This window comes from Pteropus medius, unplaced genomic scaffold (assembly GCF_902729225.1).
Source record: "Pteropus medius unplaced genomic scaffold, Ma_sr-lr_union100, whole genome shotgun sequence".
NCBI lineage: Eukaryota > Metazoa > Chordata > Mammalia > Chiroptera > Pteropodidae > Pteropus > Pteropus medius.
In genome coordinates this window covers 2,937,920-2,965,339 of record NW_024353517.1, presented here as the reverse complement: position 1 = coordinate 2,965,339, position 27,420 = coordinate 2,937,920, and the positions used below count along the sequence as shown (strand labels likewise).

Here is a 27,420-nt window from a genome sequence, read left to right as displayed (position 1 = left end):
GTCAAAACTACAATGTTTCATTCATGTCCTTCAGTCCCCAGATCCAATAATATGAGAAGCTCTGTCTCCCCTTCAAAATGTCATCCCTAACTCTCACTATAACCAACCATCCTTGTCTAAAGACCTCACATCTGCTTTATTACAACAGCAAAACCTTCTATTTCCCTCCTACTTCCGACAATCTATTCTTTTTGCTATTTCTACACTGATCTTCCTAAAATAGTACTTTAATTATCTAAGAACGTGTGATGGCTCCCCATCACCAACTTAGGCCAATTATACATAATCTAGATCAGAGGTCAGCAAACTTCTGTAAAAAAAGCCCACACTGCAAATATTTTAGGTTCTGCAGATAATGCAGTCTCTGTCACAACTACTCAACTCTGCCACTGTAGTACAAAAACAGCCATAAATAATACATAACTGCATGGGCATGACTGTGTTCCAATAAAACATTATTACAAAGACAAGCAGCCAGCCAGATTTGAATGACAGGCCATAGTTTGCCAACCCCTAATCTAGATCCGTGCCATATATTCAACTTTATTTTCCACAATAGGTTTCTCCCTGTCATTAATTCTATAAACATTTATTAGACATCTCCTGTATTTAGGCACTGTCCTAGTAGTTGAAATATAGCAGTAGAGTTGGTCTTTAGACTTATCGAGCTTTCAGTCTAGTGAGGAAAAAAATATTAAACAAGTTATTTAAAAAGTGCTGAATATTATCAAAGGAGAAAGTTTTATAGGTGTCCATGGCAAGAAACACTAACTTATTAGTTCAGGAGATCAGGGAAGGCAGCATTAATCATGAGCCAGGAGGTGACAACATATGTAAAGACACCAAAGCCAGAGACGTAGTTAGGAAGCTACCCCGGTGTCTAGGCTGGAAATGTCAGTGGTTTCAGCTAGGGGAACAGTAAAAGGAGAGACAAAAAGAGAGTAAATTCAGGAGATTTTGGAGACAGAGTCAACAGGATGTGGTGATAGAGCAGAAATGAAAGAAGGATAACTGAAAGGTGACTCCTCGGGTTCTGGCTGGAGAAACTAAGTGGACAGTGGTGCGATTGCTTAACTGAGATAAGAAACCCAAGAGGAGATTACACAGGCACATCCTTACCTCTATAACTTCAATTCACTTATTTCCTCCAATAGGCATATCCACCCCTCCTATAGTGTTTGCCATATATGCTTCATAGTCCTCCATGGCTTCTCTAGTCTATACGAATCTCTTCATACCCTGAATTTAATCAACTTTTAATTCTCATCACATAGTTGAATCCTTACACTGTTCTCCCTAGTAGTAATGAGCATATTGATTTTGCCTTTCGAACAATATAGTAAGCTACGTGAAAGGGAAAATTATGTTTATACTTCCTTCACTTGCTTCTTGCGTCCATTACAGTGCAGAGAACACGGTACGCATTTGATATTTGCTGTCTAATAAATACACTACATGTAGATAAGTAAGCCATTAATATACACATATGTACACTCATATATTTAAACATACACATATACCATTAATAATGTGTTAATCAAAGGAGATGAAACTGAGAAATATACCATGAAAAGGCATGGAGTAGAGGGTGATCAGTTGTTTTCCATGTAACCATTACAATCTCAAAGAAAAATTAAATAGGTCACTCTCTCCCCCAAAGAATTATGATAGCATATTTCTTTGACACAATATTAAATTACTGGTGAATGAGAAAAAAATATTATGATAAAGGACTTTTAACAGATCTGGCATATTAGGACCTACCAAAAGAAAATGAACAACATCTCCTCTGCAGAAAGCGAGCATGGGATTCACATAATTATGCACAGCCACAAAGTGCCAGGCCAGCAGTGGAACACTGGAAGGATCCATCTGAGGTAGGAGAAGGCCACAAAAATAAAAGTCATTAAGTTAACAGACAGAAGTACACAGATAAAACTGATTAAAAACAGCATCTGAATAGTGTTACTTGACAAGACTTCTCTGAATTTCTCATTAAAGGTCTATGAAGCATCAGGAGTGGAAGTGGGGGGGGGATTAAAGAGGGGAAAAGAAAAAAAAAGGTCTATGAAGCAGGCGCTAACTGGGAAGTATCAAGAGGGAACTTTCTGGGTTGATGGTAATGTCCTATATCTTGAGAGAGGTTTGGGTCACAAAAGTTCCTCAAATGTATACTCAAGATCTGTGCATTTCATTGTATGTTAATTTTACACCAAAGAAAAATCTTAAATAACAACTGAACTCTAGCTAATCATATGCATGCTGAATATTTAGGAAAAAGAGTATTGATTTCTGCAATTTACTTGGAAAATTCATACGCACAGAAAAAAAACATTATGGGTCGATAGAGAGGTAGACAGATACATAATAAAGAAAGAAATGTTAATGGCAGAATTTAAATGGTAGGTGTACAAATGTATAATGTAAATTTTTTTTCAACTTCTCTATTTGTCTGAAAATGTTCATAATAAAATGTTGGGAAAATACCAATAAAAAAACCCAAAAAGGTGCAATCACATACCACAGTGATAAACCTCAATTAGCCAATGAAGAAACGTTAATGGCAATCTAAACCAGCTCTGCCAGGCTTTCCCTGGGTCCCAGAGATACAGAGTACCAATAAGAAAACAGAAGAGGTAGAGGGGCTGCTAATCTTAGTTCTGTACAATCATTCTCCATCCCATCCCATCGATACTTCTTCTCACATATACACTGGAAGACCACAACTCTCTGAAAACAACTGAGCAGGAAAGGAGAGAGAAAGTGCAGTGTGCATAAATACATTCTAGGAAGCACCACCCCTAAAGTAAAATACCAGAGGTAGAAGCCAAAGGAAGAGTATGCAGTAGCAATTTATGCTGGATATTTTGGTAGGGTGTTCAGTATCCAAGCAGAAACTGTTTATAGAAGAAAAATTTAAAGTAATAAAGGCCGGAAAGTACATATCTCACGATCCCCAGAACACTGCTCTCTCTAGTCACCAGCTTATGCTGCTTTGGTGACATCAAGGTAAGTCCAGACAATGATCTTTGGAGCACTGACTTCCAAGCTACCTAGTTTTCTGACAATCTCACAGAATTCGCCACTTATAAGTCATTTTCCCCAATCTCCTGACGTGGTCTTTTTGCCAATAAGATGAAAAGGGTTACTCACCCGTCCATAAGGAAAAGTCATCCATACTTTCAAGGATGGTTTCAATCCAATGACCAGTATCTTCAGGAGAAAAACATATTTTTAATATTTATCCCGTAATTTTCCATTTTTTTGGTATCCAAAGCCTTTACAAGTTATGAATTTCATCCTCTAAATACACTTGCCTTGGTTAGGGATGCCATGGCCAATAAGGAAAACTGTGTGATGGGATGATCTTTCAAGTCGGGCTTGGAATGGAGAGGCTCAATACAGCACACTTCACCCTTGGAACCACTGAATAGGCATCTAGATTCACACGTTCTCACTCCCATCACTCTCCTGAAAATGTAATCAAAACATTCAGAATCAATTTAGCAAGAACCCAAGGCACTATTATCTCTAGCTTGGACTATTACAATAGCCTACTAACTCCTACTCTTGCCCCCAACAATCCAAACTCCACATGACATCAGTATGATCTTTTTAATGTATAGGTCAAATTTATTATTCTTCTAAAAACAGTCCAATGGCTTGCCCCTCTACATAAAATAAAATCCGAACTTTTTCCATGTTTTAAAAGGCGCTTTATGATCTGGCTCCAGCCTTCACCCCTCTCCCACTACTGTTGTTCCGGCCACACCTGCCTTCTGTCCGTTGCTCCACAGGCCAAGTTTGTGTCCACCTCAAAGCCTCTGTGCTTGAATGTCCCTCTTCTTAGAACACTGCTTCTAGATCTCTACATTTGTTTGACCACATTATCATTCAGGTCTTTACTCAAATGTCACCTTCTGAGAGAGGCCTCCCTAAATTACTCTCAAGCACACTCCAGCACTCTGACCTGTCTTATTTTCTTCACAGCATTCATAACTATGGAAATCATTTCATTTGTGTGTTGGTTTATTGTCTGTCTCCCTAACTCCATCCCAACTAGAATATAAGTTCTATTAGCGCAGCAACCTTGTCCTGTTCACAGCTGCAACTTTGGTACCTAGAACAATGCCTACACATAGAAGATGCTCAATAAACATTAGCTGGATAAATAGTATTTTTTAAGCAATTACTTTGGGCTCAGCATTGTTAGAAGGTATTAAAAAAAAAAAACCACCAGGAACATAGTCCTTACTTTAAAGAACTTATGGAAATATAATACACATTGATTTTGTTTTACTTTTTTTTTAAAACTCAGCTTTATAAGTGTTCTTCCATGTATCTAGACAGTCTTTGCTCTTATTTAAAGAGTAAATAGGAAATTCCAAGGCAATAAAAACCTCTCTACACCTGGCCATTTCGGTTTTATAATCAACTGGACCTGGGGCCTAAACCTAAATTAGTGAAATACTGCAGAATAATGGTTCCCAAGCTTCGCGGGGCATGTGGATCCCCTGGGGAAGTAAGAGTTTAGAATCCCAACTCAGATCTACTATTACAGAATTTGGGGGGCCAGACCTGGAACTTTGTATGTTCTATAAACCTCCTCAGGTAATTATAATATAGAACCATAACCTATTTTCAATCACATGAGTTTTCCAGACCTCTTCATGTTCAACTTCAAGTCATTAACCAGAGCTATTCTTTTCATTTCTCAACAAATGTCCATTAGTCTCTTACTTAAACGTCAATTCAAAAACAGAGCCTCCACTGTCGTTGCAAATTGCAAGAGTTGGATCATCTGTAAACTAAACAGAGAAAGAGTTTACTTTCTTATAGATTTTTAAACAACCAGGCAGGTGTTGAAGGGAAAAATTATAAAATTTAAAAAATCTAAATCAAACACATTTAATAGCATCTGAAATTGCCTTACTTAGATTTAGCTTATTACTCTAAACACACACAACCATATTCTGAATGAAAATGGCTCAATTACCTTTAAAAAAACTGCAGCTTTAAGAAAGCAAAACTATCTTTCATGAGAATAAAAGAAAGATACAAACTATGTTTCATAAAAGCCCTAAAAGTTCTCTACATGGGTTTTTACATTAACTTTTTCTAACTTGCTATTAAACTAAATAGGATACTTTGGGTATATTTACAGTTGCCTAGTTTAAGAATAAAAACACAATAAAAGATATTTGGTATCTTTGGGGAATAAACTTGTCTGAATGTTTTCCTAATAACTGAAGAGTTAATCCACCACATTTAAAATAGCTGAACTTTTATGTAACTCTTCCTAAAATGTGCTGTCTCCTTGATCTTCTTTGACCAAGTATACTTCAGGTGTTATTATGTACCCTAGAAAACTCAAAACAATAACGTTCGCAATGACAGGCTGTCCGAAGGGGCTTATGAGCTATGGTAAATGTGATGTAAGTAAGCTAAAAAACTGAATAACTTAACTTGTACCATTTACAGTGACTAGTCTCCCTAACTCCAATGGTTGGTGAACCATCCTAAATGGCATGCCTTCATGCTTAGTCGGGGATAGCTGAAGTACAGGAGGCTACTGTAAAATTCTCTTCCTTGACCCCATGCACAGGCACAGTTAACCAGTTTCACACCTTTGGTCTTAAAGCCTAGCCAAGTAGTTGCCAAAGTGGGAGGCATATACCCTGTACTGTAAAAAAATAACAAGACTTGTATTTTTATTTATTTTCTATTTCTTGTTTATGTGTTTTACAATGTACTTAAATATTAGTACAGTAGTACATTTACATAATTTTTAAATACATACATATATGTGCACATGTACATTTAAATATGAAGAGTGCAAGCCCAAACTGTTATTGATGGGATGTAGAGTTAAGTTTGGAGCATGAGTAAGAGTACTGAATTGTAAGGGGCTATTGTCAATCCAAGACTTTAGAAGTATTCAGTCACATATAACTCTTGCTACCCCTTTCTCCAATGTCGGTGTCTGCACACACCTCCTTTATCACCATTCCCAAGCAACATGATGGCCAGCAGGCTTTTAACCTCAACTGCATTCTTCTCTTTCCTTTCTGCCTTTAATCACTTCTATTCCCTATTGTTTCCCAAAGATTATGCTTCTTTCTGCAAATGGACTGGTCTTTATAAACACCAGCAACTACTTATTCCTTCAGCCAAACATTTATTGAGCACCTATTATGCATAACACACAAAAATAAGTGAGAAAGAGATTCTGGTTTCAAAGATCTTAATCTATTTATGGAGATAAAACATAAACATGAACAACATACGAGAAGTTGGCACATGCCATATGAAAAGAGGTCAAGATAAACTGCTATGATATTCAGAAAGAGAAGAAATTCTCTCTTTTACTTGTCTAGGCTGTTTTCATTGTTGCTAAATGCTTCAATGCTGCTTTTTCACAAAAGACTTTCATGTAACTAAACGAGATACAGACACAAACTCCAGATGCTTGCAAACTTTAAAAAGCATATGTATGGGTAAGAGAGGTCTGCACAGCTAAGCAACCAAATGTGTTCATGATTAAAATCTAGAAAATCTAATTTTAGACTTCCCTAGTTATAGTCCTTTACGTTTTATGCTTCTAAACATGGGCTTGACAGCATACAAAAACCAAGGTTCACATTGTATTTATAAATAAAATCTGTTATCTAAGTTGGTTTATTTTTTTCAGGCCTGTAAGGAGAAAGCCAAAACGCAAATCTTAATGTTTTTCCTTTGGAAGCCTGAAAGAAAATAAACCAACAGATTCATTTCTAAACATAATGCAAACCTTGGTTCTTTCATAATTGGTGCCTTGAACCTCAGGTAATTCCCGACAAAGTATGACCGAGCACACCACCTCAGCAATAAAATCTTGGTAGACTAAACAAAACGTAAAACAAAAACAAAAACACCAAAACTTTTAAAATCTTCATATGAGTTTTCATCTGGGTATGCCCGCCATCTTTGCTGCCAGCCTCTCATCTAGGATCATGTCAGTTACTATTTTTGCTGCTGTGCCTATCAGACTTCAATACAACTTGCAACTGAATGGTACCACGCTAGCCCATCTCTGGGAAACGGGAAAACACCACTTGGGAAAACATCCTGTTAGGCTCGTCAAATTAAAGACAGTTCATTTTCAAGGATTCCGTTTGTAAAGAAATTTACTTAAAAACAGATAGAAAGGCATAATAACAAAAAATTAGTAAAAAAAGAAAACAAAGATATTACCTTAATATGCAATATTGCTGTTCCTGGAGGATGAGCATCTGTTATTGATCTTAGAAGTTTTCCACTGGCCAAATCCCACATAGTGATCTATAAGATAACTAAATGCTTTAGAAAACAAATTTATTACTCTTTTTTGGACTTAAGTATCCTGCCTTCTCACTGAAATAATCTATTCCTGGTCTATAAACATTGCAGGCAAAAAACAACTATAAAGTTAGTCTGCGGGTCCACTAAAGCACAGGGCCTTCATTCCATCTTCATCTACCCCTCTCCTGCCCAATCTACTTTTCCCCTTAGATTTTAAATGTTGTTTTTATAATGATAGGTAAAATAAATTTCTTTAATGAGTCCATTTCTTCAGCACTGATAAAAATTGTTGGAAAGGCTTACTACTAAACTAACTAGTGATGTATAATTCAAAAGATGACAAAAACCATAACTTATTGACAGTTTCAGAAGTGGAAAGAAAAAATACCAAAATAGTTATCCAGGATCACAGTAATAAGAATACACGAAACAGAATATAGTGTATTTAAAAAGCAGCAACAATTATCTATACTACTATAAGGAAGTAAATTTTGTATTAACACCCTGGTTTGTTTATTAAATTTATACAGCTACATGATTTATTAAAAATCATAGACTCAGAAGGTTTGAGGTTCAAGATAACAGCATAGGAAGATACTAAACTTACCTCCTCCCATGGGCACACCTCATCTACAGCTACATATGGAATAATTCCCTCTGAAAAAGACCTGAAAACTAGCTGAACAACTCCTCCACAACAAAGAATAAAAGGGCTAAATCAAGAGTTAGGAGAAGCAGAGATGCACTTTCACCAAAAACCCCACCCCCACATGGCAACCTACAATCAGGAGAGATCTCACAAATACAGAGTTTCTCCCTGAGGAGTGAGGAATCTGTGCCCCACATCAGGCACAGATTGCCCTTGGAACCTGCACTGGAGAGATGAGCCCCAAAACACCTGGCTTTGAAAACCAAAGAGGTTTATGTCCAGGAGACCCAAAGGGCTCTAGGGAACTGAAACTGTGCCTTAAAGGGCTTGCATGTAAGTTCACTTTCCCAGGCACCCAATACAAAAGCAGAAGTTTAAAAAGTGCCTAGACTATATGTGAAGGGGATTCATTTGCTAATCTTAAAGTGTCTGCTAGAAGGACAGGGGCCTGATGGGACTCTTTCTGGGAACCAGAGGCACTGCTAGGCACCATTTTTGTGCTCCCCTTCTACTTTGCTAGCACTGGTGCTGACAGGTGCCATTTTTGCACTCTCTTTCAGACTGTTTGTGCCAGCATGCATGCACAGTCACATCACACTTCCACCACCCCACTAAAGCTGGAGGGCACACACCACCCTTATACTCTTCCACAACCCCACTAAAATGGGCAAGCGTACCCCAGCCCAGCACTCTCTAGTGGCCTCACCAAAGCTGGCAGGTGTACTCCAGCCCTGTACTGTCCCTCTGCCTTGTCAAAGCCAGCAGGAGTGTGCAGTCCATACAGAAGCAAGTTTCAGCTTTGCTACACTTCCAGAGGCCATGGAGGAGCTCTTAGGGAACAAACATAGGCAAAGGGATCTATCTCTGCACTCTCTTTTAACATCACTACAACTCTCTGGTACCAGCCAGAAAGGAGCTTATACACTTGTCTGAAATTGCAATATTTGCAACTGTTGCCCAGGGGACACCTCCAGATCATCTGGTCTGAAGGCCAGCATGGCTTACAATTGAGGTCTCAAAAGACTGTATATATTTGCATACTTTAAAGCTGCTGCTGGAGGATCTGGTTTCCAATCAGCCTGAAACTGATGCTGATGAGATCCCTCCCTTTGTAACACTGACAGGTCTTGGCAAACCTTCAAAAACTGGCCCCTATCAAGAATAAATCAGGCTGCTAAGACAATCACAAATGTTTAAGAGACAACCAAGAGTTTAGGCAAGGTTGTACAATAAGATTCATCTCCCATACAAAGCCACTCCTCCAAGATTGCTTCCCCTAATACAGAGAAACAAACATTGATAGTGAAGCAAAATGAAACAAAGGAGTATGTTCCAAACAAAAGAACAAGATAAAACTTCAGGAAAAAAATACCTTAATGAAATAGAAATAAATAATTTATCTGATAGAAGTTCAAGCAATGGTAATAAAGACGCTCCCTGAACTTGGGAGAAGAATGGACGAACACAGTAAGAACTTCAACAAAGATATATAAACTATAAGGAAGTATCAAAGATAAGTAATGGAGCTAAAGAATACAAAAGCTAGACTGGAAAATACACTAGAGGGGTTCAACAGCAGATAAAGTAAGAGAAAGAATCAGTGATCTGAAAGACAGGGCAGTGGATGGAACTAACTCACCAAAACAGAGCAGCAAAAATAAAAAAATTTTAAGTGAAGGTAGCTTAAGGAACCTCGGGGGCATATCAAGTGAAATAACATTCATATTATGGGTGTCCCAGAAGAAGAGAAAGAGAAAAGGGCAGAAAACTTTTTGAAGACACAATGGCTGCAAACTTTCCTAAAGTAGAGAAGGAAACATATATCCAGATCCGAGAATCTTAGAGAGTTCCAAAAAAGATGAACAAAGAGATCCACACCAACACACATGATAATTAAAATGTCAAAAGAGAGAATGTTAGAAGCAACAAGAGAAGAACTACTTGTTATGAACAAGGGAACCCCCATAAGACTATGAGCACATTTTTCAGCAGATACTTTGCAGGTCAGAAGGCAATGGCATGATACATTCAAAGTGCTGAAAGGAAAAAACTTCCAACCAAGAATACTCTTCCGGCAAGGTTATTCGGAATTGAAGGAGAGATTAAATTTTCATACAAGCAAAAGCTAAAGGAGATCATCACCACTAAGAAAGCCTTAAAAAATTTTTAAAAGAACTTCTTTACGCCGAAAAGAAAGAACACAATTTAGTAACAAGAAAATATATGAAAGTAAAAATCTCACTGGTAAAGGTAAATATATAAAAGATACTGGATTAACCACTTATAAAGCTAGTATGAAGGTTAAAACACAAAAGCAGTAAAACTAATTATAACTACAATAAATAGTTAAAAGGATACACAAAATAAAAATATGTAAAATGTGACATCAAAAACATAAAACATGGGGGAGGGGAAGTAAAAATGTAGAGTTTTAGAATGCGTTAAAAACTTGCTATAAACTTAAAATAAACTGGTTATACATATAGGTTATTATATGTGAACATTATGGTAACCACAAAGCAAAAAGCTATAGTAGATACACTAAAGATAACGAGAAATGCATCTAAGCGTAACAATAAAGTCATTGAATCACACGGAAATAGAACAAGAGAAAAGGAACAGAAAGGAACAGAAAGGAACAACAAAACAGCCAGAAAGCAATCAACAAAATGACAATAAGTACACAGCTACCAATAATTACTTTAAATGTAAGTGGACTATATTTTCCAAACAAAAGACATAGAAGTGGCTAGATGAGTTCAACTGTAAAGGACATACACAGAATGAAAATGAAAGGATAGAAAAAGATGTTTCATGCAAATGAAAACCAAAGAAAGCTGGGATAGCTCTACTTCTATCAGGCAAAATATTTTAAAACAAAGTCTGCAATAGAAGACAAAGATGGGTGTTACACAGTGATAAAGGGGTCAATCCAACAAGAAGATAAACAATAATAAATATTTATGAACCCAACAGAGAAGCACCAAAACATATAAAGTAAAAATTAACAGACCTAAAAGGAAAAACTGACAACACTACAATAATCATAGGAGACTTTAATACAATACCCAACTTATATCAATAGATAGATCATGAGACAGAAAATCAATAAGAAAACGTGGGCTTTAAATGACACTTAGATCAAATGTACTTAAGAGATATATAGAGAACATTCCATCCAAAAGCAGCAGAATACACATTCTTCTTAAGTGTAGAGAACATTCTCCATGATAAATTATACGTTAGGCCACAAAACAAGTCTCAATAAATATAAGACGACTAAAATCATATCAAGCATCTATTCTGACCACAATGGTATAAAACCAGAAATCAAAAAACTGAAAAAATCACAAATATGTGGAGATTAAACAGTATGCTACTGAATAACCAATTGGTCAATGAAGAAATCGAAGGAGAAATACACTAACAACAAACTATAAGAAAGACAAATTAAGGAAACAATCCCACTTACAATTACATCAAAAATAATAAAATACCTAGGATTAAATTTAACCAAGGAGGTGAAATTTGTATGGAACCATAAAAGACCTGAATAGTCAAAGCAATCTTGAGAAAGAAGAACGAAGCTGGAGACTTCATACTCCTTGATTTCAAACTACATCACAAAGTTATAGTAACCAAAACTATATGTATTTGCATAAAAACAGATGCATAAATCAATGGAACAGAATAGAGACCCCAGAAATAAACCCACACATATTAATTTGCAACAAAGGAAGCAAGAATGCACAATGGGGAAAGAATAGTCTCTTCAATAAACGGTGTTGGGAAAACTGAACAGTCATGGGCAAAAAACAAAAAACTAGATCACTATCTTACACTATACAAAAGAAATTAACTCAAAATGGATTAGATCTGAATTTAAGTCTGAAATCATAAGACTCCTAGAAGAAAACACAGATGACATCTGTCTTGGCAATAAATATGTGGATCTGACTCCAAAAGCAAAGATAAACAAGTAGGACGTCAAACTAAAAAACTTCTGCACACTGAGGAAGCCATCAACAAAATGAAAAGGCAACATATTGAATGGAAGAAAATATGTGCAAATCATGTAACTCATAAGGGGTTAATATACAAAATATATATAGAACTCAAACAACTCAAGAGAAAAAAAAATAGATTTTAAAAAAGCAAGGGATCTGAATAGCCATTTTTCCAAAGACATACAGATGGCCAACAGGTACAAGAAAAGATGCTCAACATCACTAATCATCAGGGAAATGCAAATCGAAACCACAATAAGATATCACCTCACACATATTAGAATGGCTATGATCAAAAGACAAGAAATAACAAGTGCTGGCGAATGTGGAGAAATAGAATCCTTGTGCACTGTTGGTGGGAATATAAATTGGTGCAGCCGCTATGGTAAAAATATGAACAGTATAGAGGTTCCTCAAAAAATTAAAAATAGAATCATCATATGATCCAGCAATTCCACTTGTGGGAATTTAACCCCCCAAAATGAAAACCTAACTCAAAAAGATATCTGCGCCCCCATGTTTATTGTAGTATTATTTACAATAGCTAAAATATGGAAACAACATAAGTGTCCATCAATGGATGAATAAAGATGTGAGAGAGAGACACACACACACACGACTCAGCCTTAAAAGAAGAAGGAAATCTTGCCATTAGCAACATGAATGGACCTAAAGGGTACTGTATTAAGTGAAACAAGTCAGATAAAGACAAATACCATATGATTTCACTTGTATGTGTAACCTAAAAAACAAAACAAATGAACAGACAAAACTCACAAACACAGAGAACAGATTGGTGGTGGCCAAGGGGAGGGGGACTTGGGTGAAATGGATGAAGGAGGTTAAGAGGTACAAATTTCTAGATATAAAATAAGTAATGGGGATATAATGCACAGCATAGTGACTACAGTCAATAATATTGTATTGTATATTTAGAAGTTGCTGAGAGTAAATCTTAGGTTTTCATCACAAGAACAAAAACAGTAACTTTGTATGGTGATGGATGGTAAATAGACTTATTACGGTGTTATTTCATAGTATATACAAATATTGTATACCTGAAACATGCTGTATACCTGAAACTAACATGTTATATGAGAATTATACCTCAGTTTTTAAAAAAAAAAAATCACATACTCTGACTCAGTCAATAACAATTATCAAAAATTTTGAGCAAAAGTCAGACTGAGCAATCTCAGGTTAGCTCTACAGACATGTCGCTTTATAACACATATTTTGGTCTTTAAGGTATTGATCTAGAGATATTAGTTTTTCTTTTAATTGATTTTAACACTGTCTTATGGATAAAATAAGATTCATATTTACCTGTCCTTTAGCAAAGCCACAGAGAAGTCTTGAGCAGTCATTGTTAATACTGAGGGCAGAGATGGCTCCATACTGACCTCCAACACTAGTGCTACCCAGACAGAGTCGCAAAGCTTGATTCTGATCTAAAAAAGCAATTTATAAAATCAAGTGAAAATAATGGAAGGCGTGAATAAATATATGTTTAGTATAAGCTTGTTATCAAAAACTTGGAAGGAAACAAGAATCAAAAGAATCAAATGATGAAGTTACACTCTTTTATTTTTTTATTTTAAATTTCTTTAAATTAAGTTTATTGGGGTAACATTGGTTAATATAAGTTACACTTATTTTAAAATATATGCATTAAGCACCTACTAGAGGCTGGGCACTGAATTAGACACTAAGAATACAGGAAAAAACTATCTTTGAGGATGCATAACACAAAACTTGCTAATAAATAAAAAATCCATAAGAAATCTGTATCTCCTTAAACAAACTATCTTTCATCTCTCTCATTTTAGAATTGTATTCTTTGCTATTTTCAGGATGCAAAGTTACAGGGAATACCATCTTTTAAAGTAGCTTTAAAACTTCAAAAATCAAAATTTATTAATTAAGAATTTGGCTGAAGTTTACATTTATATTATCCATAAAGAAAAGATTTACTAGACAAATTAACAGTACAAACAAAATTACAGAGCAAATATTTAAACTAAGAAAATTATTTCGAGCATCAACATCTAATATGCTAAAAGCAAATAATTCAAATCTCTACTAGATTAGGTTATTTAAGGGCAAGGACCTTGTCTTAATCACCTCTGATTTCTCCATGAGGCACTCAAATATATTTAAACTTTATTATCTAATAATTAAAAGAAATTCCTCTAGGGCTTCTCCTAGGCATGCTTATTTTGTATAGCATTCATTATTGTATCCACTTGAAAACAATGAAGTAAAAAATTTAAATGTAAGAAGGCATGCCTACAAACTTTAACTGTTTAGGGAGAAAAATAAATAACTTTGCCATAATTGCACAGTCTGGATTTCTCTCAATTTGCTCAGCAATTGTTTGTGCCTCCCTTATACTACTGTTAAAAACAAGACAATAGGCCCCAAATGGAGTCACTTTTGCTAAACCCCTTGTCACCATACTGAGACTTAACACTTAACATAATTACAGTTTCGGCCTCTCCCAGGAACAGAATCTTAAACCAATCAATCGGGAATTGCCTAGTCAGTAGTAGTTAGGTCATCTGCCTGACAGACCCCTGTCATTCCCTAAAGGAAGGTCACCATGCCACAACCAATTTGCTTTTTTTTTTTTTTGCTTTTGTTAACTTCCTTGTCCTATTCCTTTCTGCCTGTGAAAGTCTTTCATTTTGTATAGCTTCTTGGAGCTCCTTTCTGTCTGCTAGATGGGATGCTGCCTGGTTCATGAATCATTGAATAAAGACAATAAGATCTTTAAAATTTACTCAGTTGAATTTTTTTTTTTTTAAACATTATTGAATTGTTACTTTTTGGAGGTAAGAATGTCATACTATTTTACTATTCAACTAAGACATCTCTAAGGCTGGAGGTCATGAGTGAATTAAACTCCCATAATACCCTGCACTCAGAGGTATCTGACAATCATCTGAAGAGCTCCCACATCTGCAAATCTTCCTTCTATAAGATTTTCTATGAATCTGGTTATCAGAACAAGCCCAAAAACATTTACTCTCAGGTCTAGGGAATAATATATCTAAGTCCTTTTGCCCATCCAAAGTGAACACCAAAAGAATATTTTTGTGTTCATAAGCTGGTTCAAATAGTAATCTTCAACTCCCCAAGGAATTCTGACACAATTGATGGCTGTATGGTATCTGGCACATAGAAAATTCAGAATTTACTGAAATCATTTCAGATTTTAGTCTATCAAAATAAACATCCAAAAAGGAATAAAATTCATAAATAAACGAAGTCTAATGTATTTAAAAGTCATTATCTTTATTCATATCTAGCATTATTAGATTTTTTCCTTACCCTTTCCTCATTTACATATTTTCCTCCATCTCCCAGTTTAATTCAAATCATTAAAATTTCCTTTATTCTATATTCCCGACTCTAAATAAGACATCGCATTTTATTTTGCTTTACTGAAACTGCCTGCAAAAAATGATGTTTCCCATGATCCTTATTTTGTCAGGGATGCCTTATGCAGTTAGCGGATTATCCATATACCTTGTTTTGCAAACTGTCAAGATACAATGGTTGAGCAACAGTGTTCTACACATACCACTACTTTGGGGCATGCCTGTAGGCAATGGCTAGACTAAAAGTAAGAGGACAAAGGCAGAAATTCTATACCAGGCTCAGAATGGTGTCTGAATAGCATCCAGCTGTGATCCTTTGTAATTCCTGTTTTGAGATCCAAACTTTATACAGTTCTGATCCACCAATACTTAGAGACAATCACTACTGCTTTCTGATTTAACAAACTTCATACTTTAAATTAGGCTAAGAGAATAAGGGTACCACTAAGAAAGAAGTCTACGGCCATACCACCCTGAACAAGCCCAATCCCATCTGATCTCGGAAGCTAAGCAGGGTCGGCCTAGTTAGTACTTGGATGGGAGACCACCTAGGAAGACCAGGTGCTGCAGGCATAAAAAATAAAAAAATAAGGGACTGAAAACTGACGACTGCAATCTGTGAGGTCAACCAAAGGTTGCCTCACCTAATTAATTAATTAACTAATTAATTAATTAAGGATTTTAAAAAAGAAAGAAGAAATAGAGAAGAAAAGAGGGAAGGAAAAAGACGTATCTAACTTCTCAAATAAAAACCCAAACACGACTCTGCTTTTCTAACTATGGGTCCTATATACTAAAAACTAGCTAAGACAAGGAACCAAATTATCAACTTTAGTCATTTCTGAAAGATGTATTAAATTTACATGCCACAGGACAGTGTTAATGAAAATACTCTTAACTTCTTTCTTGATTTTTACAATGTATTCATTGTTTTTATAATATCCCTTTATAAGGTAGCATAGCTATGAGGTGATACATACTGTATAAAATATAATCTATTTAAACTCCAAAAGATATTTATCAATTCTTATTGCTGTCTTTATACATTTATTTTTATGGTACCATATTAACAAACTTGCTATTACACAATTTAGACTAAATTCAGGAAAGATAGATTTCTGTAGGAAAAAGCAAGCAGAGTTTGGTTGGAGAGGTTTCTTTGCTAGAGTAACCAAACATTCTGTAGTCTAGATAATTCTGGACAATTCCAGAGAAAGGTACTTGACAAAAATAAAAATAAAACCTCTTCTAAACATTTAAATTCTGTAGTTATATGGAAAAAAACCAAAAGGACATGGACAGAAACAAGAAAGGTGAAAATCAGAGCACACTCTACATTCTCCTCCTCCAGAGGGGGCTCTTGATCTCATTAATTTAAAAGGAAAAATTCTATTCTCCCCCTACTCTCTGAAGTACCTTTCTTTATTGTTGGAGAAAAGAGATTAAATTAGTAGTACGGCAGTACATCCAATTTCATTTATAAAGTCACACACATCACATTTGGTTGGCATTGTCGACTTAGTTTAAAAAAAAATTAGAGTGGGTCCTTATGAAGCAAATGTCTCTGAGCAGGAAATAAGAAATGAGACTACCATTTTTCCTATAAACTTCACAGAATTGGCATATAGCTTAAATAAGAAAATGCCCACAAAAATTTGAAAACTACAAAATGGTAAGAATGTAAGAAATTATTAACAAATAAATAGCTTATCAATTAAGAGAACTTGAAGTCCAGATACCACAAAAAGCACATCTATCTGATACTGCAATAAATTATACCTATTTCTTTTATTAGTATTCTTGGTTTAAGGTAGCACTCCAGCATATTCTGGGCTTACGAGTAATGTGCTGAATAGCAAAGAAAAGTCACAAATAATGAATGCATAGTCTATAACAGCTATAAAATTTTAATTTGACTACACTTCAAGAATTTCTTTTCTCCGTATACTAAAATTAACCTAACCTTCTATTTCTTCATCCCTAATTTAACTAGTTCCTAAAAGACCATCAATGTAGGAAATACCTAGATCCTAGAAAAAAATCAAATTTAAGTGTGTTTAGAGCTCTATTTTTATTGCCAGTGTTCACCATTCTTTAATATTACTCTTTTCTTTCCCTTTGAGCATATTAAAATATTCTCCAAGACCAAAGGAGAAGCAAAGAGATATTAAGAAACATTATCATTAATGATCATAAAACAGTAGAAACGCCTTTACCTGACCCCCATCTAACCAACACACAGAATTAAAGTTCTCATCCTCTCTATAAAGCTTACTGATTAAAGCCCAGGACACACTGAATCCCCAAGGCTAATTGGCTATTTTCTAGAATGCTGACACTTATGAAGAGTCATTTGTGTTGGTTCCCAAACCTGTTCATGCCACTGAACACTGCTGTACTTTAAAAACTTAATTAACAAAAGAGTGGAGAAGAAAGGGCTGTTGTTTCTATGAAAACTAAATGAATGCTTTAGAAAAACTTGTTAAATTGCTTTAAAAAAAACTATCACGAAATAAGGTATGAACATGATAGGTGTGGAAGATTGAAGAAAAGTTTTGAGAAAATCTAGTATTTTGCACTCCTTGATTAATTCACAGTTGCCTAAGCTTTTACCTCTTTTTTTAAAAATTAAAAGTGCAAATTTTACATGACCCATTATTGATGCAATTAACACTAAAAAAGATGCCGCAGACCTCTAACTGGCAGATACAAACTCAAAGTGAAGGCTTTGGACTATATCAAAAGATTGAGGGAATAAAGAATATTTACATATTTTCAGTTACAACAGTAAAGGTATGCATAAATTTATAATTTTTAACAATTCCTTGCTCTAACCAATCTTTCAATTAGCTGGTTTTCTTCGATAAGCATTTCGTAAGAGAGCACTAATTGATAGCATTCTCTTTCAATATTAAAAAGGTCAAAAGAAAAAGTCACTCATGCAAACCAAAATTACTATACCTTTTCCTTTGAATCCATAGAGAAGATTAAAAGAGAGAAAAGCAAAAAATCAGTTCAAAAGTTCAAAGAAAAGACAGGTAAAATTTCAAGAGTTTAAGTGACCAACTTTATTTGTATGAATGATACTAAATGTGATTAAATAATGTCTCCAGCATTTATGACTACATTCAGGTACCAATATGGGAAAAGAGGAAAGGCATAATATTCAAATTACAACACATTAAGTAAATCCAAGTCCATTAAGTTTGATAGAAAAAAAACATTATGCTGACAACCTGAAAAATGGAAAACTAAGGGCTTTGGAATAGAGAAACATCTTAAGATGTGAATTTTTGGGGACCTTGTATATAGGTAACAACCAAGATACACAATAAATGCCACATATCTATAGTTCCAAAGAATAGGCAACATACATCAACCTTTATGGAGTTTCAAATGGTTACTATTTGAGTGACCTGGGCCTCTATTCCAAAAGAGAATCTAGGTACTTAAACAAGAATAGTTCTTCCTTCCACACTTTTTCCAAATGATCAATGAAGATGTTTTAAAAAAATCAGATTTAACTCAGATATCTAACCTAGACACTTTGTAGTATTATTACTCTGCCATTTGTTCCTGGCTCTCAAGCAAATTTTAATTCATCTGTTAAAATTCACTGTCCAAATATCTGATTCCTACAAAAATAATGAGTAAAATTTATTAACTGCATGATTAAACCCACAATATAACCAGAATATTAAGATTCTTTCTCAAAATGTTCACTTTGGCATACTTTCTTTTCCATAAAACTATAATGAAAGTTTACTATTTCATCATATCTACAAGAAAGCTGCTGGGATCTAAAGCAAATTAGGAAGCTGGCCCAAGGAAATTAAGGAGACAGAAGCAAAAGATAATATACTCTTATTCTGTTAGTTTTTATTTTAAGTATGTTCATTTTAATTTGTTGCAGTGAGTTCTACATGAGTTTGATTATAAGTAGGTACATATTCTTATAACCTCATGGTAAGGAGGGAATGTTAAAGTAGAGTTGAAGAAAAGTGAAAAATGGTAAGTAGGAACAAAAACTCAGCATGTATTCTGCTCACAGATAAACGTATGCATTATATTCTATCCTCATTCACCTTAGTTCCTATATCTTGGAATATATCATATTCTTCATATATCTTGGAATTTGCCTCCTTTTCTCTCAAGACAGGAGAATTGCTCAGAATGGTGAAAATCACTGACCCAGGAGTCCATATTCCTGATTCTAACCTTGGCTCTGTGCATGTCACTTAGCCTCTCTGGTTCTCAACCACCTCACATGTAAAATAAGGGAACCGAACTAAAAGATCTTTTAAGATCCTTTCCTCAAATTCTATCAGTCCAATACTAAGTATGCCCCCATAGGAAAACAAGCATTCCTACACATGATAGAAGAGCCAGCTGGTAAAACTTTCTAGAAGACAATTAGGCAATACATATCAGAAGTTTAAAATGTTCACACCCTGACCCCAGCAATTCCACTTCTAGCAATTTGTCCTAAGTAATCATGTGCACAAAAATGTAGTAACAAGGATGTTCATCACTATACTGTTTGTTTAGAAACAACCTAAATGTCTTATCATAGTAAATGGTTAGTAAATTATGGTGAATCCATTCAAAAGAATACTATGTAGCCATTAAAAATGTTACAGATGAATACATAATTACATGGAGAGATGTTCCTTATAATGAACAATCAGATTACCAATTACATGATCCCATTTTGGCGTATGTATACACACACATACACACACACAGACAAAAAAATGATCAGAAGGCTATACAGAAACGTTAGGGACTATTCCTGCATGGGAAAATTTGGTATTTCATATCTTCAACCTTTTGCTCATCAGTGTTTTCTAAATTTTCTATCATGAACACGATAGAAAATCATATCAATTATGAACTGAGAAAAAATTATTAAAATCAATTCTATAGTTTGCTCAAGAGAACTATATTTTTGTTTCTATTCTTCTCATCCCCAAACAAAACTTTCATTTAATAAATCCCCTTGGAAAAGACAGGTGTGAAAAATCACATAATAAGGCTTCTAGCATAATAGAAAATTTTATAAATAGGAAGTCATATTGTTCAAAAGCAAGGGAAAATAACTAATATTGTAAATAAAGATGTACAGCCCACAGAGATCAAATTGTGGTTCTGCTATAAAGTATTCCCAAGTGATCCTTATACAATATCCTGTAGATTCCTAAATGAAATACAGTGTCATCAGGAATTCCATTTAAGAGAGATGAAAAAAATTTAAGATCCAAAGGAGACCACTAAAAATGACAGGAAAATATTATTTAATAGTTTTTAAATTAAAAAAATAAAAAAGAACAAAATGTTCTGCTCATGGTACTATATTTAAAAACCAAAGAAAGATTAATGAAACTAGGATTATTTTGTCTCAGATTAAAAAAAAAGAGAAAATACTTAAAACCAACCTCTATCATACAAATAAAACTAGTTCTCTTCTCAACCAAGAAAATATGATTATGGGATTTAAATGGAAATGAAAAAGAATTTATTGGCAGTGAGAGTTACTGAAAATCACTAAGAACGCCTGGGAATCTCTTTTCTGAAGATCTTCTAGAATACCTATTACTCAGTTATGATTCAGAATCAAAAATCACCCCCCACCACCACAACCACCAACTGGAAGCAGACAACATGACAACTGAAGGTTCCTTTCAACTTCATATTCTTTTTGTCTAGGTCTGCAGAGAGTCAAAAGATATGACAGCTTATAAATGCATAAAGAAAATAAACTTGCAACAAGCAAAAAAAATGAAGCTGAGTCAAGTAATTTTTAACTATAAAAATACTGACTGCTACTTTTCAAGTTTCCCTGTCTTTTCCAAGTAAATAAAGTTCACTATATAAACTATGATTAAAAGACCTTATAAAACCCAAAAGAATATTTAATATTTAAAATAAAGAAAACACTTAGAAAATTTACCAAATATTAAAGCCAATCCATGAGATGTACCCACTGCTATCAGACTGGATACTGCCTGAGAACAAAAGGGGAGATTATATTTTAAGATATTATATCAAGGATCTTGAAATAAACAGAATTGAATTTGCTGGTCTTTCTTCCCCTGGGCACCAGATGACATACCAAGTATTACAAATAAGGACAAATTCAGCTAGGAGGCAAAACGGGAAATGAAGCTCAGGACATTTTATTTCTGGAAATGCTTCTAAATTTACTTTAAGGGTAACAGTATCAAAATATCATATGTTCAACATTATAGGCAAAAACATGACACTTAGCTTCCTCTAAAGCAGTTTTTTTTTAATTCAGGGATCCAGACAAAGTAAGAAGTACTTTAGGTATCCAACCAAGAACTTCCTATGAGGTGTGGAGAAAGGATTAGAAAGATCTCTTTTAGTTTAATCACAGGAGCCAAAAGGCACTAGAAATGTTTAAAATTCAGCTGACTTCCTCACCAATTAACCAGCTAATAAGAAAGCTACAGGAGACAGCTGGAAGTAGTCAGAAAAAGAGGGCACTAGTGTGCTTTCAATCTGCCCCAGTTCTCTATAATCACTCCACAGATTTACTTGGCAGGCTCAGCAACAGAGTTCAGAGCTGTTAAATGTACTATATACCACAAAGTGATTCTACCGAATACTGTTTTCCACTCCCTATGACCAAAATGAGACCAAGTCACAGAAGGAGCAAATTTACTTCGGCAGGGTATAACCACATACAAATAAACCTGGAAAATGCTAATCATTATTCCATTATGTGATTTTCAAACAAAAGCCTGAAGAGTAACAATACACTAGAAAGAGAACATTCAACATAGATAAATTTTAAACCTGATTTACTGTCAATAAATTACTTATAAAGTTATTGTCACAATAATTTATGTATTAACTTTAAACATTAGAAGAAGAAATCTAAGAAAACTCAAATAGAAAATTTATTACCTTTAAAGGATTATTTAAAGGATACTTACAATTGCTGTAGGCAAGCCAGCGTCTACTTTGTCCTAAATAAAATTTAGAAAAAAAAAGTTTTTGAAATGATATTCTCATTATAAAACAGATAATGGTATAAGGGCCTCTCTTTACAGATATCTTCATCCAAATCAATTCGGACAAGAGGTAGAACCTTTGTTTTTGTCCTAACTAAGAAACTACAAAAGTTGTAATATACCAACAAAATATAAAGAGCAAGAGTTGCTTCAGGAAAGGTACTGATTATAAATGAATATATAAAGAAAAAGAGAGGAAAGAGGTTCCATTTTCAATAATGTCAATAAAGTATAAGTACTATGTGTCAAAACAGTAGGAATACATGTAGGTTTTAGAAAAGGTAAACATATGCTACGGATATTCTTTAAGTAGGAGCTTCCTATGCAGCAGATTATACAACCCCTAAATAAAACCTGAGCGGGGTCTGTTCAGTCAGTTCTCAAGCGTAAAAAAATTAAAAATTAGTCCCAGCTCCTTACCCGTAACTGTATGATCTTAGGAAAGTCACCTAACCCTTCTGGATATTAGTCTTATCTGTTCAAGGAAATAGCAAATACCACCCCATCTACCTCAACTGAGTTGTCCTGAGGATCATACTAAATGTAAAGTGTCATATAAATGTAAGAGTATCTATATGCTGCTTCCATAGCTTTAAATAATAGTAATGACTTAACAATGATTAGCACTGTAATAGCAAAGAGCTTTCATATACATGTATTACACAATATGATTCTCAAATCAGGAGAGACAAATAAAATAGGTATTATTAGGATTTTCCAGATTAAGAAAATGGAAGAGTTTAACAGTTTTGCCCAAGATTATTCCAAGTGGTAGAACTATGTCTCATACTCAGGGCTTCTAGGTCCCGGGCTAGGCTCTTTATATCACCTCTACATGTCTGTCCCTATCAATGTGGCCAGTTATAATCTCTCAGAAGGCAGAATTTATTTTATCCAACTTTATAGAGCTTCCCAGAAACTAACTTAAAAAACTTTCTCCAGTGCATGGGGATATGAGGGACAGTCACCAAGGCTACTATGTACAGTGTCCTCAACAGCAGGATATGCCCAGGCCTGTGTGGATATGTGTGTATAAAGCTCACCTAGCATAATGCTTAATAATTAAAAAATATGTGATAAATATTTGATGATTGATTTGTGTCCCAGACAGGGAAAAAGAATGAGACAGCAGATGAAGAACAGAAACAATATTCAATATTCAAAATGGAACCTCAATAATGAAACCAGAAGTCGGCTAACTTTAAAAGCTAAAAAACCACAGATGTGGGAAGCATTTTAGAGATTACAGAATTTTAGTACTGGTGTTGCAACATCTTGGGGTGGGGTTATCAAAAGCCAGGGTGCATTAGAATCACCTGGGCTACCTGTAAAAATGCAGATCTCCATGCTACACTGCCAAAGACTCCAAGTTGGTGAGTCTGAGATGTGTCAGGAATCTACATTTGAATGAGCACCCCAGGAGATTCTTACGCACTAGACACATTTTGAAAAAACCACTGTGCTAAGGTATCTCTTTTATCTTAGGTGACCATACAAATGACAAATATACTTTATAAATTAATTTGAATTAATTTTAAACATAGTCACATGTCATTACTTTGAGGCAACTTCCAAAATTAAACAATGAGGTTAACAACTAGAAAAGTTTCATTTCTCCTAAGCGTTCTCCGGGCATGCGTGACAAAGCCATGATGATCAAGGCCTCAGGGAGCCCTAACAACATCATTACGCACATGGCTGAAGGCATTATTGAACAACTATTCAGAAGGGACACCCAAAAATACAACTAGCTTTTACAGGTTAATAAACCAACCATCACAGAAAAGCATACAACTTAAATTGAGCTGGTAATCCAAAATTAGGAAGGCAGGGTATGAAGACTGTCACAGGAAAAGCAGTTTTCATTTTAACATACCAGAAGAGCTCAACCATAGCAGTGAAATAAGAATAGAATGCAAACACTCTGGGATTTATTAGAATTTTTCCCTCCTCTTCAAGAGAGAAGAGAAATCCTTTTAAATAACAGATTTATCTAATCATTGTTCAGTGTCTAAGTTTTATTTCAGTCTCCATTATTCAAAATATTTTTTAAACTGCACAGGTGGGTCAAATGACTGTTCTGGTTCATCTTGATTTTGAAAGGAATGAATTTCATCACCTACATAAGGATTAAATTCAGAAAACGTCATGGAAATGTAATCCTCAACAGGTGGTTCCCATTCTAGCAAATATGAGTTACTCCCCACCTAAAGAGGAAGGACAATTGCCCAGGTTTCCTCCATTGCTTGACCATCTATTTAAATTGACTTCATGATACATGAGCTGGGTCAGGATATACCAATTGCCCACAGAAAACACTCTCCTCTCCTTTTCTTTCTTTTTCTTTTCTTTCTTTCTTTTTTTTTATCTGCAATAGGAGCTTTCTTTAATAAACCTGAAAATTGTAATGTGGTTATGGTATACTGATGCCTCTTCTGTATCTATTTCTTACCCTCCTCAAAAATCAAAACTTTGTCCAAACTGAGTATGCAAAACACTAATTAAATTTCATGAAAAGAACATAATAACACATTAAAGTTCTTGGGGTATGGATCCGTTATTATTATTAACTATTATCTATATATTGAATTCAGAAAACTAAAATTGAAAGACTACATAAAACGAAAGGCTTTGAGGTCAAGAAAAATTTTACAAAACATACCAGAATCAACGTCTATTGTCTTGATGAACTATTAAATATCTTTACATTATCCTAGTGCTCAAAATAATTTTCAAAAAAAAAACTCCCAGATTCTGTTCCAGCCATTATACACTGGACACATTCACCAATACCACCTCCATTTCACAAGAAAGAAGCATTAGACTTAGAGCCAGAAACCCCAATTTCAAGTAATTGCTCTGCTATCTCCTAACCCAGTGATGTAAGACAAGTTAATATCGCCTCTCTAAGCCTGTCTCATTTGAAAATAGGATATGGCTTTACCTACTTTCAAAGTTATAAGAGTAAATTAAATAAGGTACATGAAAAGACTGTGTGAATTATTAAAAAAGATCACTCGGTTATAAAAGATTCTGAACAATCATTTCTCCATATGAAAAGACTGAAAAAAACAAGCGCTCTACCTCAACCAAATACACAAGATGGCAACTGAACTGAAAAGGAATTTACAGAAAAAGCAGATAGTGTTTCTTTTAGGCCTGCTGCCATATTTCATTTAGGCACACCCGAGACTCCGAGCAGACCTTTATTTCATGGCTGCACTAATTTCTACGTCAAGATGTGTAGGCATGTCTTATGAGTCAAAAATAATCACACAAAACCTATGAAGCCAGATTCTGTTTTTCTTAAGCCTCGGGCCAAAAGGAGTGTTGTGCTTTGTTTTATGCTCATTCCTACTTCATTATGCAGGTTATAAAGCTGAGGGAAGAGAACAAAATACTTACAGCTGCAGACACTATCTGAGCAGAAATTCCCTTCAAAAGTGAGTGTCGCATAACTGATCCATGAAGTGAAAAAGAATCAGGTAATTTCTTCTTCCTAAAAAAAGAAAAAGAAAACAAAACAGTTTAAGAACAGAAAAAAATTTAAAAGGCAGGGTCTTAAATCTTTGAAAGAAAAAAAAAACAAAAATAAGTAAGGCAGAAAAAAACCTATGTTATCTGTTAGCTCTGTTTTGCAAAGAGGTATAAAGAATCTAATAATCTCACATTAAGATGTACTAAACCCACCTTGAACTTCGGAGAAACACAAACAGAAAAATGAATAAAGCCACCATTCCTTTTTCACTGATTCAAACTGTTCCTTGCCCACCTTACATAATATATAGCAAGAGGTTCCACTATTCACTAAAAGATTGCCTATAGAGCACTCCTTCTGCCCTACATGTCTACATCACCTCTACCTGCCTTCCACACTTGCCCACCTTTCTTGCCCTCCTCCTGTTTATAATCACTTCATTCTTCAACCACCTCAAATTCCACACTCATTACTCTTTCTCTGCTGCTCCTACTAACAGCTCCTTTTATTTGCCCTACTCAACAACAATCAAAAAATAATTTCTAAACTTTTACCAAACACTGAGTACCTACTCTGTGTGACTAAATGTATGCTCTGGAGATAAAAATAATAAAGTCAAGGTTCCCACGCTCAAGGACGTCATAGCCTAGTTAGAGGGACTAATAAGAAACTCACTCTTAAAGGATAAACATTACAAAATAATGAGTAAAGCACTAGAGAAACGAAATAAAGGAGAACTTAATCCTACTTTATTAGGGGGCTATCAGGGGCAGCTATAGAAGACAGGACATCTGATCTGGCCGTGACGGACAACTAGGAGTCTGTCAGGCTACAAAAAAGCACAAGCAGAAATATAAAGATACAAAGGTGCACAGTGTGTGTGGAGAATATAAGTATACAAAAGGCATGAACCAGGGGGATGGGAGTGGGATTGCTTAGAGATTAGGTCAAATGGTAAAAAGGGTCCAGAATGATGCATGCAAAGGAATTCTGACATTATCATATAGACAAAAAGAAGACACCATATCTTTTAAGCTGCTAACGACCATATCACCAAAAACATTTATGTTATGGTAGTTCCATACAAATTTTAGCATTATTTTTTCTATTTCTGTGAAAAATATCATTAGGATTTTGATAGGGAATGCATTGAATCTATATATGGCTTTGGGTAGTAAAGACATTTTAACAACATTAATCTGTTAACACAGGATATCTTTCCATTTATTTGTATCTTCTATTTATTTCATCAATGTCTTATAATTTTCAGTGTATAGTTTTTTCACCTCCTTGGTTAAACTTATTTCTGAGTACTTTACCATTTTTGATGCTATGTAAACAGGACTGTTTTATTACTTTCTCAGAATTTTTCTTGTTAGTGTATAGAATCGACCCCAATTAGCCAAAGCGATCTTGAGAAAGAAGAACAAAGTTTGAGGCATCACGCTTCCTGATTTCAAACTATACTTCAAAGCTGTAGTAATCAAAACAGTATGGTACTGGCATAAAAACAACACATAGACCAATGGAACAGAATTGAGGGCCC

At 34.9% G+C, this 27,420-nt stretch overlaps 1 protein-coding gene and 1 pseudogene across 7 annotated transcripts in view; one reads left to right on the top strand and one right to left on the bottom strand.

The window, feature by feature from the left end:
• Positions 1–27,420, bottom strand: part of VPS8 (VPS8 subunit of CORVET complex) — a 235,784-nt gene that overhangs the window by 186,770 nt on the left and 21,594 nt on the right. For 6 of the 7 annotated variants that reach the window (XM_039850760.1, XM_039850764.1, XM_039850761.1 and 3 more), the window contains 9 exons: positions 25,802–25,895; positions 22,319–22,351; positions 21,310–21,364; positions 13,303–13,427; positions 7,234–7,320; positions 4,741–4,808; positions 3,318–3,471; positions 3,154–3,213; positions 1,765–1,872 (listed from right to left, as the gene is read on the bottom strand). In XM_039850760.1, coding sequence (XP_039706694.1) covers positions 1,765–1,872; positions 3,154–3,213; positions 3,318–3,471; positions 4,741–4,808; positions 7,234–7,320; positions 13,303–13,427; positions 21,310–21,364; positions 22,319–22,351; positions 25,802–25,895 — 784 coding nt within the window. Of the gene's footprint in view, positions 1–1,764; positions 1,873–3,153; positions 3,214–3,317; positions 3,472–4,635; positions 4,809–7,233; positions 7,321–13,302; positions 13,428–21,309; positions 21,365–22,318; positions 22,352–25,801; positions 25,896–27,420 lie in introns of those variants that run through there. The other variant, XM_039850766.1, reaches the window with a different exon arrangement.
• Positions 15,815–15,932, top strand: LOC120593145 (uncharacterized; annotated as a pseudogene).